This window comes from Octopus bimaculoides, chromosome 3 (genome assembly GCF_046866305.1).
Source record: "Octopus bimaculoides isolate indiv1 chromosome 3, ASM4686630v1, whole genome shotgun sequence".
Classification (NCBI taxonomy): domain Eukaryota; kingdom Metazoa; phylum Mollusca; class Cephalopoda; order Octopoda; family Octopodidae; genus Octopus; species Octopus bimaculoides.
Genome location: NC_142930.1, coordinates 45,746,106 through 45,759,993, shown reverse-complemented (window position 1 = coordinate 45,759,993; position 13,888 = coordinate 45,746,106). Strand labels below are relative to the sequence as shown.

At 33.0% G+C, this 13,888-nt stretch overlaps 1 protein-coding gene across 10 annotated transcripts in view; it reads left to right on the top strand.

The window, feature by feature from the left end:
- The window catches only part of LOC106878657 (potassium channel subfamily T member 2), a 171,539-nt gene that overhangs the window by 136,550 nt on the left and 21,101 nt on the right, over positions 1-13,888 (top strand). For all 10 annotated transcript variants that reach the window (XR_016241017.1, XR_016241018.1, XM_089348902.1 and 7 more), the window contains 5 exons: positions 1,574-1,778; positions 7,178-7,280; positions 8,048-8,220; positions 11,655-11,726; positions 12,872-13,006. Coding sequence is in view for 8 of the 10 variants with exons in the window: in XM_089348902.1 (XP_089205028.1) it covers positions 1,574-1,778; positions 7,178-7,280; positions 8,048-8,220; positions 11,655-11,726; positions 12,872-13,006 (688 nt within the window). In the remaining 2 variants the exon portion in view is untranslated. The remainder of the gene's footprint in view (positions 1-1,573; positions 1,779-7,177; positions 7,281-8,047; positions 8,221-11,654; positions 11,727-12,871; positions 13,007-13,888) is intronic.

Sequence of the window (13,888 nt, the reverse complement as noted above, 5' to 3'; positions counted from 1 at the left end):
CTAGCATGTCTAAAGAGTTGTCAGTATTGCCAAATGCAATAATAGATGTGAAACTAATGGTAATTTTCTAACTGGTTAGAAGTACAACTGCTTAAATTCTCTTTTAGACAGTGCTTTTCTGATGTAAGAACAACTGGCCGATTATATATATATATATATATATATATATATATATATATATATATATATATATATATATATTGTTTAATGACCTATGCACATTTTACTGCAATATCCCGACTCACTCTTGTCTGAGATAAGTATATGGGGTCTTGCATCTCTTCAGGGTCAAGTTTCATTAATTCACAGCAGACAGCAAACAACAGATAACATTAATAGTTGTCCTTAAATTACATGTGTATAAAAGAGTTACAACCTGATTATAAATCTCTTTTATACACATGTAATTTAAGGACAACTATTAATGTTGTCTGTTGTTTGCTGTCTTGGTGATATGGAAAGATGGCTCATCTGGAAAGACAGCTTGGACCCCACCACATGCCTAAATTCAAGAACTGAACTTTTCGGATCATGTCCACATGTGGCTTAATATTTGTTACGTTTTTGGTCCCCCCGAGATTACTGATAGGACTTGCTTTCTATATTGTGTCTATGTACAAGCTTTTTATCTCTCTATACTTTTTACTTATATTTCTTATATATTTTTTTACATATTTATAGAGATATTGTTTTATAGGTTTATTGCTCATATATTTTTTACACATATTTTTTCTGTATTCTACCTTCCACTCTGCATTTTTTCTGTGCGTATATAGACGTGTATATGGAATTTTTTGTGCACACGTGTGTGTGTGTGTGTATGCAGGTATGTGCATATATAGACATGTTTTACTCTTATTGCTTATTTTTTACACTTTTTATACACATTTTTCTGTATTTTGCCTTTAGCCCTGTATTTTCTTGTGCATGTGCATATATAGATGTGTGTATGAACCTTTTTTGTGTGCATGTGTGTACAAGCATGTATGCAGGTATGTATATATTTTTCGGCAAATGTGTGGGTGAGCATGTGTGTGTTTCAAGTGAGGGTGGATGAGTATATACATATAGGTGTATGTACGTGGGTGTGCAGGCACACATGTATATGTATGGCCATGCACGCTTACATGATTACTATGAACATTTTTACTCCTTTACCTTTACTCCCTCCTCTTACTTAGCGATCATTCTAATAGCTCTTTTGTCTTAATAACAGTCAATCACACAGTAATTTCCCTTTGTTTAATGGTCATTTTCATAGCACTTTTTACGATGGCCTGATAACTGAAGAGATGTCGGCGTGGGTTTCCACCCCAACATCCGAAACTCGGAGTTATATCATGACTACCGAATAATTGTGACTTATTATATTTACAGATGAATTCCTTTATTTACATAATATCGAGGTCTCTTTCATTCTTTTGTTGTCTTACCATTTCTATCAATATAGATGTATATATGTGTGTGTGTGTGTATGTATATATATATATATATATATATATATATATATATATATATATATATATATCATTGCAAGTACTTTGTATTTAATGCATAAATATATCACATATAGATGAATTTGCAAACGAGCTACAAAATCTGAGTGAGGAGGATGACACTGATGAAGAAATTGAGAGTCTCCCTGCAGTTACTATCTGCAATTCTTTTATGAATAACCCGAGTCAGGTTATAAAAGAAGAAAATGAAAATGAAGAAGCAGAATCACCAACAGAACATGGAGTTATTAGAAAATATTCCTCTGACTCTGGAAATGATAAGTAAGTTATTTTTAGTTGTTGTTTTATTGAGAAATATTTTTTGAAATAGTAAACTGTAATATATGCAATGTTACAAAGAGGATAATTATTCACTTGTACACTGATGAGAGTTGTTGCCTAGGAAATTTTGCTACAAAAAAGCAAAAACATTAGAAAGTATTAGAATCATAATCACTTTCTTCACTCTTCTTATTCTTTCTCAATATCATTTTATCTTTGCTTTCTTTGGCTTTTATGGGGTGGTTTAGTTTTTAGAGGCTTCTATTATTGTATTCAAAGAGGAGGATAATTAGGCTGAAAGGATAAATGAAATCAATTGGACAAATAAATTTTTATGTCTTTTGGAGAGTTGCTTGTTGATGTTTCACTACACTGTTAATAGAAATACAGTTGTCCCCCCTGGTATTCATGGGGGTTACATTCCTAGAGCACCTGCGAATAATGGAAAATCACGAATATTAGACATGGTCCATAAAAAATGCCTATAATGCCAAAATATAATGTAAAATATTATATATATATATATATATATTTGTAAAAGTATGTGATACTTATTTGGTAGCTACCGAATAAGTGTCACATATTTTTACAGATAAATTCCTCTATTTACATAATATCGAGGTCTCTTTCTTTCTTTTGTTGTCCTTTCTATCAATATATATACATACATACACACACACACACATATATATATATATATACATACACACACATATATATATATATATCATATTAATAATTTAATAAAAAATAAAGCAAAATGTAGTTACTCACCAATAATGAATGATATTGACTTATGATGATGATGGGAAGATGCTGTCGTTGTTTCTTCATGGTGGTGAGGAGAGTTTTATATGTCTACATGGCAGCATCAATGGCATTTTTAGATTCGAGAGACTGAACCATATAGGGATCCCATGCTTCCGCCTTCCTTTGCTGTCCTTAAAAGGTCGGACAAATGTTTGATTGTTAGGCCCACCTCATCCTCTTCTTCACTGGCAGACTTAGTTAACTTTAATAAATCATCATCTGTCAAGATTTTAAAGTGGGCATCGATGAGGTTGTTGACATCTTGCGTGATGTCAAAACTTTTGCCACCAAGTACCTTTGCAAATTTCATACGGTATGTTGTTATTTTCAAATAAACAGGAGTACACTGTAATTTCTATGAAGGACTGGCTCATGTGCAGGCGACACATGAAATCTTTCGAGCGGGATCGTTGCCAGTGCCCCTGGACTGGCTCATGTGCGGGCGACACATGAAATCTTTTGAGTGAGATTGTTGCCGGTGCCCCTGGGCTGGCTCTTGTGCGGGGCCGTCGTAGGATTTTCGAGCGAGATCGTTGCCAGTGCCCCTGGACTGGCTTATGTGTGGGTGACACATGAGGTTTTTTTGAGCGAGATCGTTGCCAGTGCCCATGAACTGGCTCTTGGGCGGGGCCGTCGTAGGATTTTCGAGCAAGATCGTTGCCGGTGCCCCTGGACTGGCTCTTGTGTGGGTGACACATGAAATGCACCATTTGAGCGTGACCGTTGCCAGTGCCGCCTGGCTGGACTTTGTGGGATTTTCGAGCGAGATCGTTGCCAGTGCCCCTGGACTGGCTCTTGTGCGGGTGGCACATGAAATGCACCATTTTGAGTGTGGCCGTCGCCAGTACCGCCTGACTGGCCTTCGTGCGGGTGACACGTAAAAGCACCCACTACACTCTCTGAGTGGTTGGCGTTAGGAAGGGCATCCAGCTGTAGAAACTCTGCTAAATCAGATTGGAGCCTGGTGTAGCCATCTGGTTTCACCAGTCCTCAGTCAAATCGTCCAACCCATGCTAGCATGGAAAGCGGACGTTAAACAACGACGACGACGACGTAGTTGGCATATATCAGCACCTTCACCACTTCAATACCATCTTCCCCCCCTCTCTCTCTCTCTCTTTCCCCTAACACTCTATCTCTCTTTCTTTCATTGACCACCTCCCCATGGCTTCTCCAGCTCCTCATCACCCAAATTTCTAATTGTTTTTTATACACCCTCTAATCCATTCCACCTGCCCAGCTTTATATAATGGAGGATAACGCTGGATCTTCCCCCACTTGAGCCATCCCACCATCCTTATCACAAATCTATCTCTCTCTATCTCTTTCTCTCCAACCTTTGACATTACTCTTTCAATTTCCCCTGTTCCTTCTATTACACACACACTCTCTCTCCAATACTGTTTCCTCTGTTACTCTCCTCTCTACCACCTTTCTTCAACTATAAATTTGTTCTTCACATGATTTAATTTCTCCACACCTATTTTGAGTTTCTTTATTTATATTATTTCTGATAGTTACCTGTTCTTTTTTTTTTCATCAGTTTGTCCTTTGCTTTTGTTATTTCCTTGGTTGTAATTGTTACATAGTTTTCATCAGTTCTCTTCATTATTTTCCATTCTTACATAATTTATATGAATCACTTGTTTTTGCACTTACATCCCAGAAGATTACTTGTATTTGCACTGGCAATCTTCATTTTCTTTCTGTTCTTATTTATATATTTTGTTTTGTGCATATTTGCTTTTCAAATCCCAGTAAATTCTACTTCAATTTTTGTTCCTTTTTCCAATAATCTGTGTTAATAACAATATTTGTATTGATCTCTTTTCTTTCCCTTTTACTTCATTGTATTATTGTTTTATATAGAAGTAGTTAATGTGCCTATAGCATCTGTTTGGTTTGAAGTTTCATAGTTTTCCATTGCTGGATTCTTATTTATTTAGCTTTTAGCATTTGGGTAGGAGTCTGTGTCATTTCTGATTTCTTATTTTAATACTCTGAAACAGACCTCTTTGAATGTCAATTGTTATCTATTAAAATGTGCATATTCTTTAGAGCCAATATACCTGCTGCTGACTTTATTTATGAAACCAGGAATATATATCTGTGTATGTGTATTTACACACACGTATGCACATGCATGTGCAGACACACGCACATGCATGCACACACACACGTATACATACACACACATGCAGCAACAAGTATCAAAATAAAGATGAATACATTTATTTTTAATATGCTCTTGTATAATAGAATCTGAAAGACATTCACTGTAGAATTTTCTTTATTAGAGAAATTTCTCTCTCCAAAAGCATATAAAAACACATCAAGTTGAGCTCTAAGTAATATCAACAGACTACCAGACATGATGTTTTGGTATGATTTTTGTTTCATCTGTAGCAGATCCTGTGAAGTCACATTGAAACACTGTCTAATTGTCTACTGATATCTCTTGGAACTCATCTGAATGTGATTTTGCTCACAAAGACGATGGTAAGAAATTTATCTATGAGACAAAAATACCACAGTGAGTGCTTTTCATTTTCTAACATCCAAAAATGTGTTTTAAAGATAAATGTACCCGTCTTTATTTTGATCCTCATGGTTTTGTGTGTCTATACTAAATTAATTCCAGTTTGTCAAACCTCAGCACACACTGGAAATTACAAGCAGAAATTCTGGTTTAGCCTCTGTATCTGCTTCTGAAGAAGTGAAATCATTTCAAGCCTTGCTTGGTAGTCTACCACTGATTTCACTTGGAAACTAGTTTCACTGGTTTTAACACACAAAGTCTAAAGAGAAATTTTTCTCTTTAGACTTTCCTTCTGCTTGCTGCCAAGTTGGTGGCCAGTCAAAAAGAGAAGACATACATACATACACATACACACACACATACATACATACATACATCTTGTTGGCACTCCGTCGCTTACGACGTTGAGGGTTCCAGTCGATCCGATCAGCGGAACAGCCTGCTCGTGAAATTAACGTGCAAGTGGCTGAGCACTCCACAGACACGTGTACCCTTAATGTAGTTCTCGGGGTTATTCAGCGTGACACAGTGTGACAAGGCTGACCCTTTGAATTACAGGCTCAACAGAAACAGGAAGTAGGAGTGAGAGAAAGTTGTGGTGAAAGAGTACAGCAGGGTTCGCCACCATCCCCTGCCGGAGCCTCGTGGAGCTTTAGGTCTTTTCGCTCAATAAACACTCACAACGCCCGGTCTGGGAATCGAAACCGCGATCCTATGACTGCGAGTCCGCTGCCCTAACCACTGGGCCATTGCGCCTCCACATACATACATGCATACATACATACACATATCATAATGTATATGTATGTATCGTATTTTGTCGAAGGCTTGAATAACTTTTCTCTTGAATTAAATGCAATCATGTGAATAATAAACTGTGACCATATTCATGTGGAAAGTGACCATGTTGTCAACAAGTTCAAATTCTGTGTCATCCATATCATTCATCCTTCTATGTCAATAAAATATGTATCAGTGAAGTACTGAGGTTGATTATGCTCTCTGTGAAAGTTAGTAATATAAACAATTTAGGAATCATAGTAACAATATTATTGGTATTCAAGAACGAATTAAAAGCAGTGCTTGTGTTGTAAACATTATCAACCACACATGCTCAATGTATGTGTTTTGTTTGTTCACCGTTTCACTGTGGTATAGCACCTAGGAGATGACTACCTCATTATGTTGGATGCTAAAACACCTGAAAGTCATTAACAGGTGAGACAACTCACCTCCAGTCTCATTCAGGAGTGATAGATACTGATATTTCACCATTTTTGTGGCCTATCAACATTGCATACCTGAATCAAGCGAAATATGAATCAAATTGCCAGTCCACAACTATATGTAAATGGTGTAGAAACTATTTGCTGGTATGCCACAGCAATGCATATGTTTTATTAAATTAAATAACAAATTATTAAACCATGAAATCATGGAAGAGTTATTTTAGCCAACTAAAAACACAAAAAACGTTTGCTTCATTTTCCTGGTCACTGACTCAGTTACAGTGGAACCCACAGAAGGATTAAGAAAATTTTGGCACCTCAAGAAATAAATAAGATGAAAATTTTTTAAGTTTTCATGTGTTTCAGCTGGCTAAAATGGCTCTTTCACAATAAAATTGATTTAGTTTCAAAATACTTTTTCAAATTAAGTTACTCGTCTGACAATTCAGAAATTGTAATTATCATTTTTTAATAAATTCTTTAAAAGTTTTAAGACATTCTGTAGGAGTAATCTTTGATGTTGCTTTACATCTATTTATACCAATCAAATCCTAACGTCAAATCTTGTACAGAAATCAAGTAAAAAACACTTGGCAACTTTATAGATAGATATACCAAATATTGTGAAATCCTGTTATTGAATGACATTTATTCATCACCTTTATATTGTTGCTAACAAGCATACTCGGTTCATTAAAACTGATCTTAAATATAAATCAGTGATTATAAAAATGTGAATATACTTAAATGCCAATATAGTAAACTCCTTTTACATGCTCCTCTCTTGAATTAACATTTATATTCTCTTTATCTTCTTGTAGGTTTTATACTGGTCTTCCTCCAGTTGTTCCTTTTGTTGGAGCCAGAAAGACACTTTGTCATCTTGAGCGATCACGTATGAACTGTTGCTTAAAATGGGCATCGGTATTATATTTATATATTATGTATTTAATATGTGTGACTAATATATTCTATATATATGGCTAAATGTTTATATATACATATATGTGAAAATGTGTGTATATTTAAAGCTTTATATGTACACACACATATATATATATATATATATATATATATATATATATATATATATATATATACTAGTTGACATACCCAGTAATTCCTGGGAAAGCAGGGCTTATCTCTTGGTTCAGTTTTCATAATTGTTTCACTAATCCAATAACAACAATACAAAGTATGTAACCCTTAAAACGAGTTAGAGAAAGAGATAGACAAGCTGATAGCTACCCTTGATTGTGTTTCATTGCATCTGGCATTTGGGTTTGTATGTTGCATGTTATAGTGTGATGTGTATATATGTATGCAATTTGTATGCTTGTATATATATATATAGAATATATATATATATTGATTTTACCAACATTTATTGAGGATATATTCAGATTGGCTGCTTGTTTCTCTAGGATTGGTCAAATTGATGTAGATGCCTCTGGTGAGAATTCCGTAAGATTCAAAAATCAATTAACGTTGTTCATGATTTTTTTCAATCTATGGAGAAACAGCTTAATTAGATTTGTTTACATAGGTACTATTTAGGTTTCATTCAATTTACTCAGTCCACATAGCTTTGCTATAATTGGAACCATGTTTCCCTTTTAATCACTCTGCTTATAGATCAGTTGATGCACAAATATTTGTTTTTAATGTTTCTGTAATATTATTTCTTTTAGGATTGTGAACATTGCTCATTTAAAAATGCCAAGGACCCTCTCTGGAACAATCAACTTATTATTTTAGCAGCTGAAAAATCAAATGGAGGCATATACAACTTTATTGTTCCATTGCGTTCATATTTCCTTAATCGAGATTCTTTACGCCCTATTATACTACTTTTTGAAAATGAGTAAGTTATTTAATTAAAGTCATATACCATAAAAACCCATGTAATTTGCATACCTGTGTAATTTACGTAGGTGATTTTCAGAATAAAAATTGTTAAAAAGGCTTCTACTCATGTAAAATTTGCACCCCAATGCTTTCAGAATTGCCAATATAGCCAGGGGGAAAAGGTTTTCAATTTAGTTGTATTTAGCATAATTTTACTTACTACTGATTAGATTTTATTAAATTTTCATTGAATAAAAATAATTTCTGTTTAACAAGTATCACATTGAAAGCTATTAAATTACAAAGTGTTTGTGTTGCTTATAATAAACTTTATTTTACATTTCTTGCCCACAAGAGATTATGTCCGATCTTTAGCATACTTCTGTATGTCTTAAATCATGATCACAGGAAAAGTTGATGATAATTCTTATCAACAAAAACAAAGCTGATAAATATGCACAGGTGTTGCAAAATAAGTTTAATTACCAATAAACATCAGCTTGGATGACACTTTACTCAACCAACAGTGGAAAGTGACTGATCAAACTGATTATGTAAACAGAATTCTGATTGGTTGAAAGTGTCTTCTTGATCCAAGCTCTGATTTTCTGCCTATTCTTGTTGGAACCTTTGATATGGAGTATCGAAATTTTAATCTCTTTCACACTTATAAAATGTCAAGCAAACTTTAAAATTTGTCATTACCGTTTTAGCTGGGAGATCAAACTAAAATAAAGGAGAAAACAAACAGCTTTGCAAGTTTAACTCAGTGTTTATTCAACAAGAGAGGTGTGAAATTCAAGAAGACTTGTTAGAATATACACGTCTGTGAGAAGATATAAACAAGAATAGCAAAAGTCTACTATTTCAAGAGAACTGATAATACATATATTACAAGTGTTCTATGAAGAGAACGTAAGATTGTTGCATAATTTAACATGAATGTGAAACAACATTAAACATTGTAAAAGGTAAATGAAGGTTTCTGTAGGAACACTGAGTCATATTCACTTAGTGAGTTTACATGCACAAGGATGAATTATGATGTAGTCAGCGATGTCGATGGTGATGAATTTCATTGTCCTAATGTGGAGAAAGTGAGCAATAGCTTCCTGAAGGTAAGCACAAGTTAGACTTCTTAAGCGGAGAAAAACTGATCTATTTAAGGAAATTGCTGGGCTCCATTGTGAAAGGTAGAAACTCCAAGCAATGTAAAATATGGCCCGGATCGTGATTACCAGCATGAACATCAAACTTCAAAAAGTAGTTAACCATTTAAATGTTTTAGTAAATTTATACAGAAAAAGTAAGCATTATACCGTCCAGCATAAATAAAAGTCAACTTCATTATATTTTTTCTGTAAAAACCTATTCTGACATTAAAGGAGTCAACTTCCTGTATGAATGTTTACATTTGTACATCATTTATCAACAAAAAAACTCTGGAAACGATCTACTCACGTAATTTACACACCCTCTAAAGTTTGCTTTTGTTTTTGCAGATAAAAGTGCATAAATTACATGGGTTTTTACAGTACTTCAGTTGTTTTTTCTGGTATAAATAAGTACGAAAATAATATTTTAGTTATAATATTAAATTGTTAAAACAATTTATATTCAGTATGGGATCAATATCTGAGATTAGGTATTGTGAATACAGTTATAATTTTTCAGAAACTTTCTTTCTAAATTAAAAGTAGTAGCTCCTTAGATTAAAGATTGTAACTCCTTGGACTAAAAGTAGCAGCTACTTAAATTAAAGATAGGGGTTCTTATTTACTATGTGAATGATGCATGTACATAAATCAGTTGCATTGTTGAGTTGAAAAAGTGATATACAATGTTAGTTATAGGAGGAAGACAGCTGCCTATGACAAATTTATGAGGGTTAGCACTGTAAAATTGATGTGATTCATTAGCTTTTAGTGATGAATTCACTTCCTCCTGTAGATCTAAAGAAGCTTTCTACTACTGAGCTTCAGATCAGAATTCATTAGTTGTTTTCATATTTCTTGCTATTGTATCAATTTTCAAGTTCAGATTACAGATTGTATGCATACAGACATGTGCTCTTAGATGAATAATATTGATTTAAATTAGTAAAAGTACTATTATTTTAATTTTCTTATCAGAGATGTAGCTACATCATGAACCAGTTGTTAATGACAAATAGAAAATTTTGCTTTGAAACAGATAATTTTCCTTCATAGTGGTTTCTTACTTTAAAAATAGAAGTAGGTGTGAAAGTGACATTGATTAGCCATAATTAATCCATAAATTGCATATGAGCATTATGTATTTAAGTTTGGTTCTGAAAGTGAAACCCAGTTTCATTGCTTCAAATGATCCCTAAAGACAGTTGTATCCATCATGTACTGGGTTTGTGTTCATTTTAGTTATGAATAAAAATAAATTATATTTGTGCAAATACATAAAAACTAACATGAGAGTAAATAAAAAAAGTAAAAGCCCATGTTAGCTTTACATATCTACACAATACAACTTCAAACATTTAACCATATATTTTCCATTTAATTCCAATTTGTTCATCCCTAGAAATAAAATCTAAAATGCTATCATTTATACTACAATGGCTACATTTGTTTTCCAGAAATATTTGGTATTTTCAGATTCTTTTATTTACTATAATGTTGGTAACTTTGTCCTGCCACCAAATGTTGCAAGTTGAATGATAGCAGTGACAATGGAATGAGTCTAGTCATTTACTATGGTGCCTGTAGAGTTTCCATGTTTCACAGCCACACAGGAAAGAAGTAAGCTCTACCGCCTGGTACATTTTATCTTTGTTGCCAAGCAGATGCTGTAATCTCTCCACAGTCTGTACTGGAATCTACCAAAAGATGAATTTGTCTTAGACAATCTCTGGGTGATCTTGCCATCCAGTTGGGCATTGTGCAATAGGATGCTTCTCAGGTAGCAAAATTTTGACGCAGCATCTAGAGGGGTATTGCAAGATGTAATATTCGTGCATAGAAAGTCTTCTTATCAAAATGCTACTGAGGTGGATCGTCCATGTGAGATGCATGGAAAACACTTGCTTATCTAAAGCCCTCTTATATGGTCAGCTTAGCTCTGGTGCTGGGCTTTAAGGCTACCCACAGCTCTGTTATAAGTACTCTCGAAAGACCTACTAGAAAACTTGCAAGAAAAGCTTGAGAATTGGATGCATTGTATAGGGCTAATTAAAGAAGCTCTTGCTATCAAACCATCTCTGATTGAGGAAGCCAAGATCAACAACATGAAGAAAAGAGCCCAGCATAGAGTTTAGTCCATTCTACCCCCAACTGACACAAACTACTACTGCAACCTCAGCAACTGGATACCTTACAGGATATATATCATTTCCATATCTTAAAATATTTTGTAAGTTATTATATCTCATTATGAATAATGTTAATTCACTTTTATCATTATATTCTTAACTTCCAGACCAAGCTCACAGTTCTTGTATCTTATAGCACATTTTCCTCTAGTATATTGGTTGGTTGGAACACTTTCTTGGTAAGTCTTCAGTTTGATGAATATGAAGAAAATAGATATTAATTTTACTCTTAATCTAAATTTTATTTATGATAAACCTTATGGAATGCTAACTCACAACCATTATAATCGTTCAATCAAAATATGAGTGTTAACCATGTTTTTCTAAATTAAAGTTTTCCAGGCTTCAAACTTTTAAACTCATTTTTTGTTTTATATAACTCCAGTTGTATAATTTTACCATTAATTTTGAAATAACTCTAGTTGTATGCTCTGTGAATGTGGTCAGGTACTTAAATACAATAAATTAAATTTAGATAAACAGATTTAGATAAAGCTATTTAACTAAAAAAAATTAGATAAATAACATGAAATAAGATTATATGTCAATAATAAGCTTCAAATGTATATTTATGAATTTATTTTCATCAAGGCTCCTTCTTTCTGAAAATAATGAAGTAAATTAATGATTTGATGAATATACCAAGTGCATCTTTATATAATTATCCAAAGACACGAATTTTCATGAGTTTTCCTGAGAAACGATTTTTTTTTACTTATTCTAAATTTTTTAAAAATTTATTCTAATTTTTTTATTTAAATCTATATAAATAAATTTATTTATTCTAAAGCATTTTTGTCACCTTTAGTATGCTATTCATTTCTTCTTTGAAAATGTTATTATGAGTTACTCAGACATTATTTTAATTGGGACTGTTTATAGTCCCAATTGAAGTTCTTAAATTATACTTACAAAAAATTTAGGTCTTATAATATGACTATTCTTTCTCTGGGATCGTTTTTGAAAATACATTTTGCCATTTTGTTTTGGATATTTTGGTTCAGTCCCAATTTGTGGTACCTTGGGCAAGTGTCTTCTGCTATAGCTCTGAGATAACCAAAATTTTACATATTTCAAATAAGAATGGTTATAAACACAGTCACTTAGATATGTATCTGATTTTATCATTTATTTACTTCTAACCACTTAAACATGTATGATAATAGAATCTAAATGTGTAAACAATTTTGCCTAAATTTATCTTTGTATAAATGTTATAAAATTTGTAATTTATCACCAAAAATGTAGAATGATTCATAATAGCATTTATTATATTATACATTTCCTTGTAATTTTATCAAATATACACTATTTTTATTTTTAGTGTTGATGATCTTCTCAAAGCTGGTATCACAAAAGCCAGTCAAATAGTTGTAGTGAAAAGAGAAATGACTCAGTCAGTATCTGAAACAACACTTATGGATACAGGCACCATTCTTGCTGCTCAACAAATATTCAAGTGAGAAATTATAAACTATTTCAGTAGGAAAAAAAAAAAAACTTGTAAATTGTTGTTGTTTATCCTGAGTTTAGCCTAGTTTAAGCAGATCTGTGAAAATGGCTTTCAAACAATACCATCTTATTTCTCTATTATTGTGTTTCTAAAACAACATTATCATTTATGTTACTGGATAGCATTTATCACCAGCAATGTGTAATTTGTTACAAGTTGAGTGACTATTGTTAGATAATTATAAAATGATAAAAACGTTTTATGGTATAATGTTAAGTTAAACAGGTAAACAGACAGTTTTTCATGCTGCACTGTAAGGTCAGGATGAAGTCCATTGTCAAAATGGGGGAAGCTAGGTGTTATTAGCTAAACTGTGAAACTCTAACAAATTGGCTAGACCTTAGCAAACCTTTATAATCAGAGATAATTGTACACCCATTTTTTTTTTTTTTTTTTGAGACAAAGTTCAATTGAATTCTGGAAGCTTTGACTGCCTGTTTAGTTTATGCACTTTATGCTTTGTGTTAGGCATTTATGGAATTATTTTATGCTGCAAGAATTCGCCAGAACTTTTTGCTTGTCAATTTTAAAATAATTTCTGTGACACATCTGGGTCCAATGTTTGAAATCCAAGGTTTGAAATTTAAGGTTTGAAAACTGAATTTGTGAAGCCAGATTTTATGAATAGAAATTTTCGGAATCCATATTTTTTGAAAACCAAATTTATGAGGCCAATTTTGGTGAAACTAAATTTGTGAATCCAGAGTTACGAATCCAAGTTTGTGAAATCAAGCTGGTGAAGCCAGGTTTCTGAGTCTGAATTTCTAAATTATATATATTTTACCTTTGTAAATATTTTGACTGCATGTTTAGTGTAGCATTAATCTA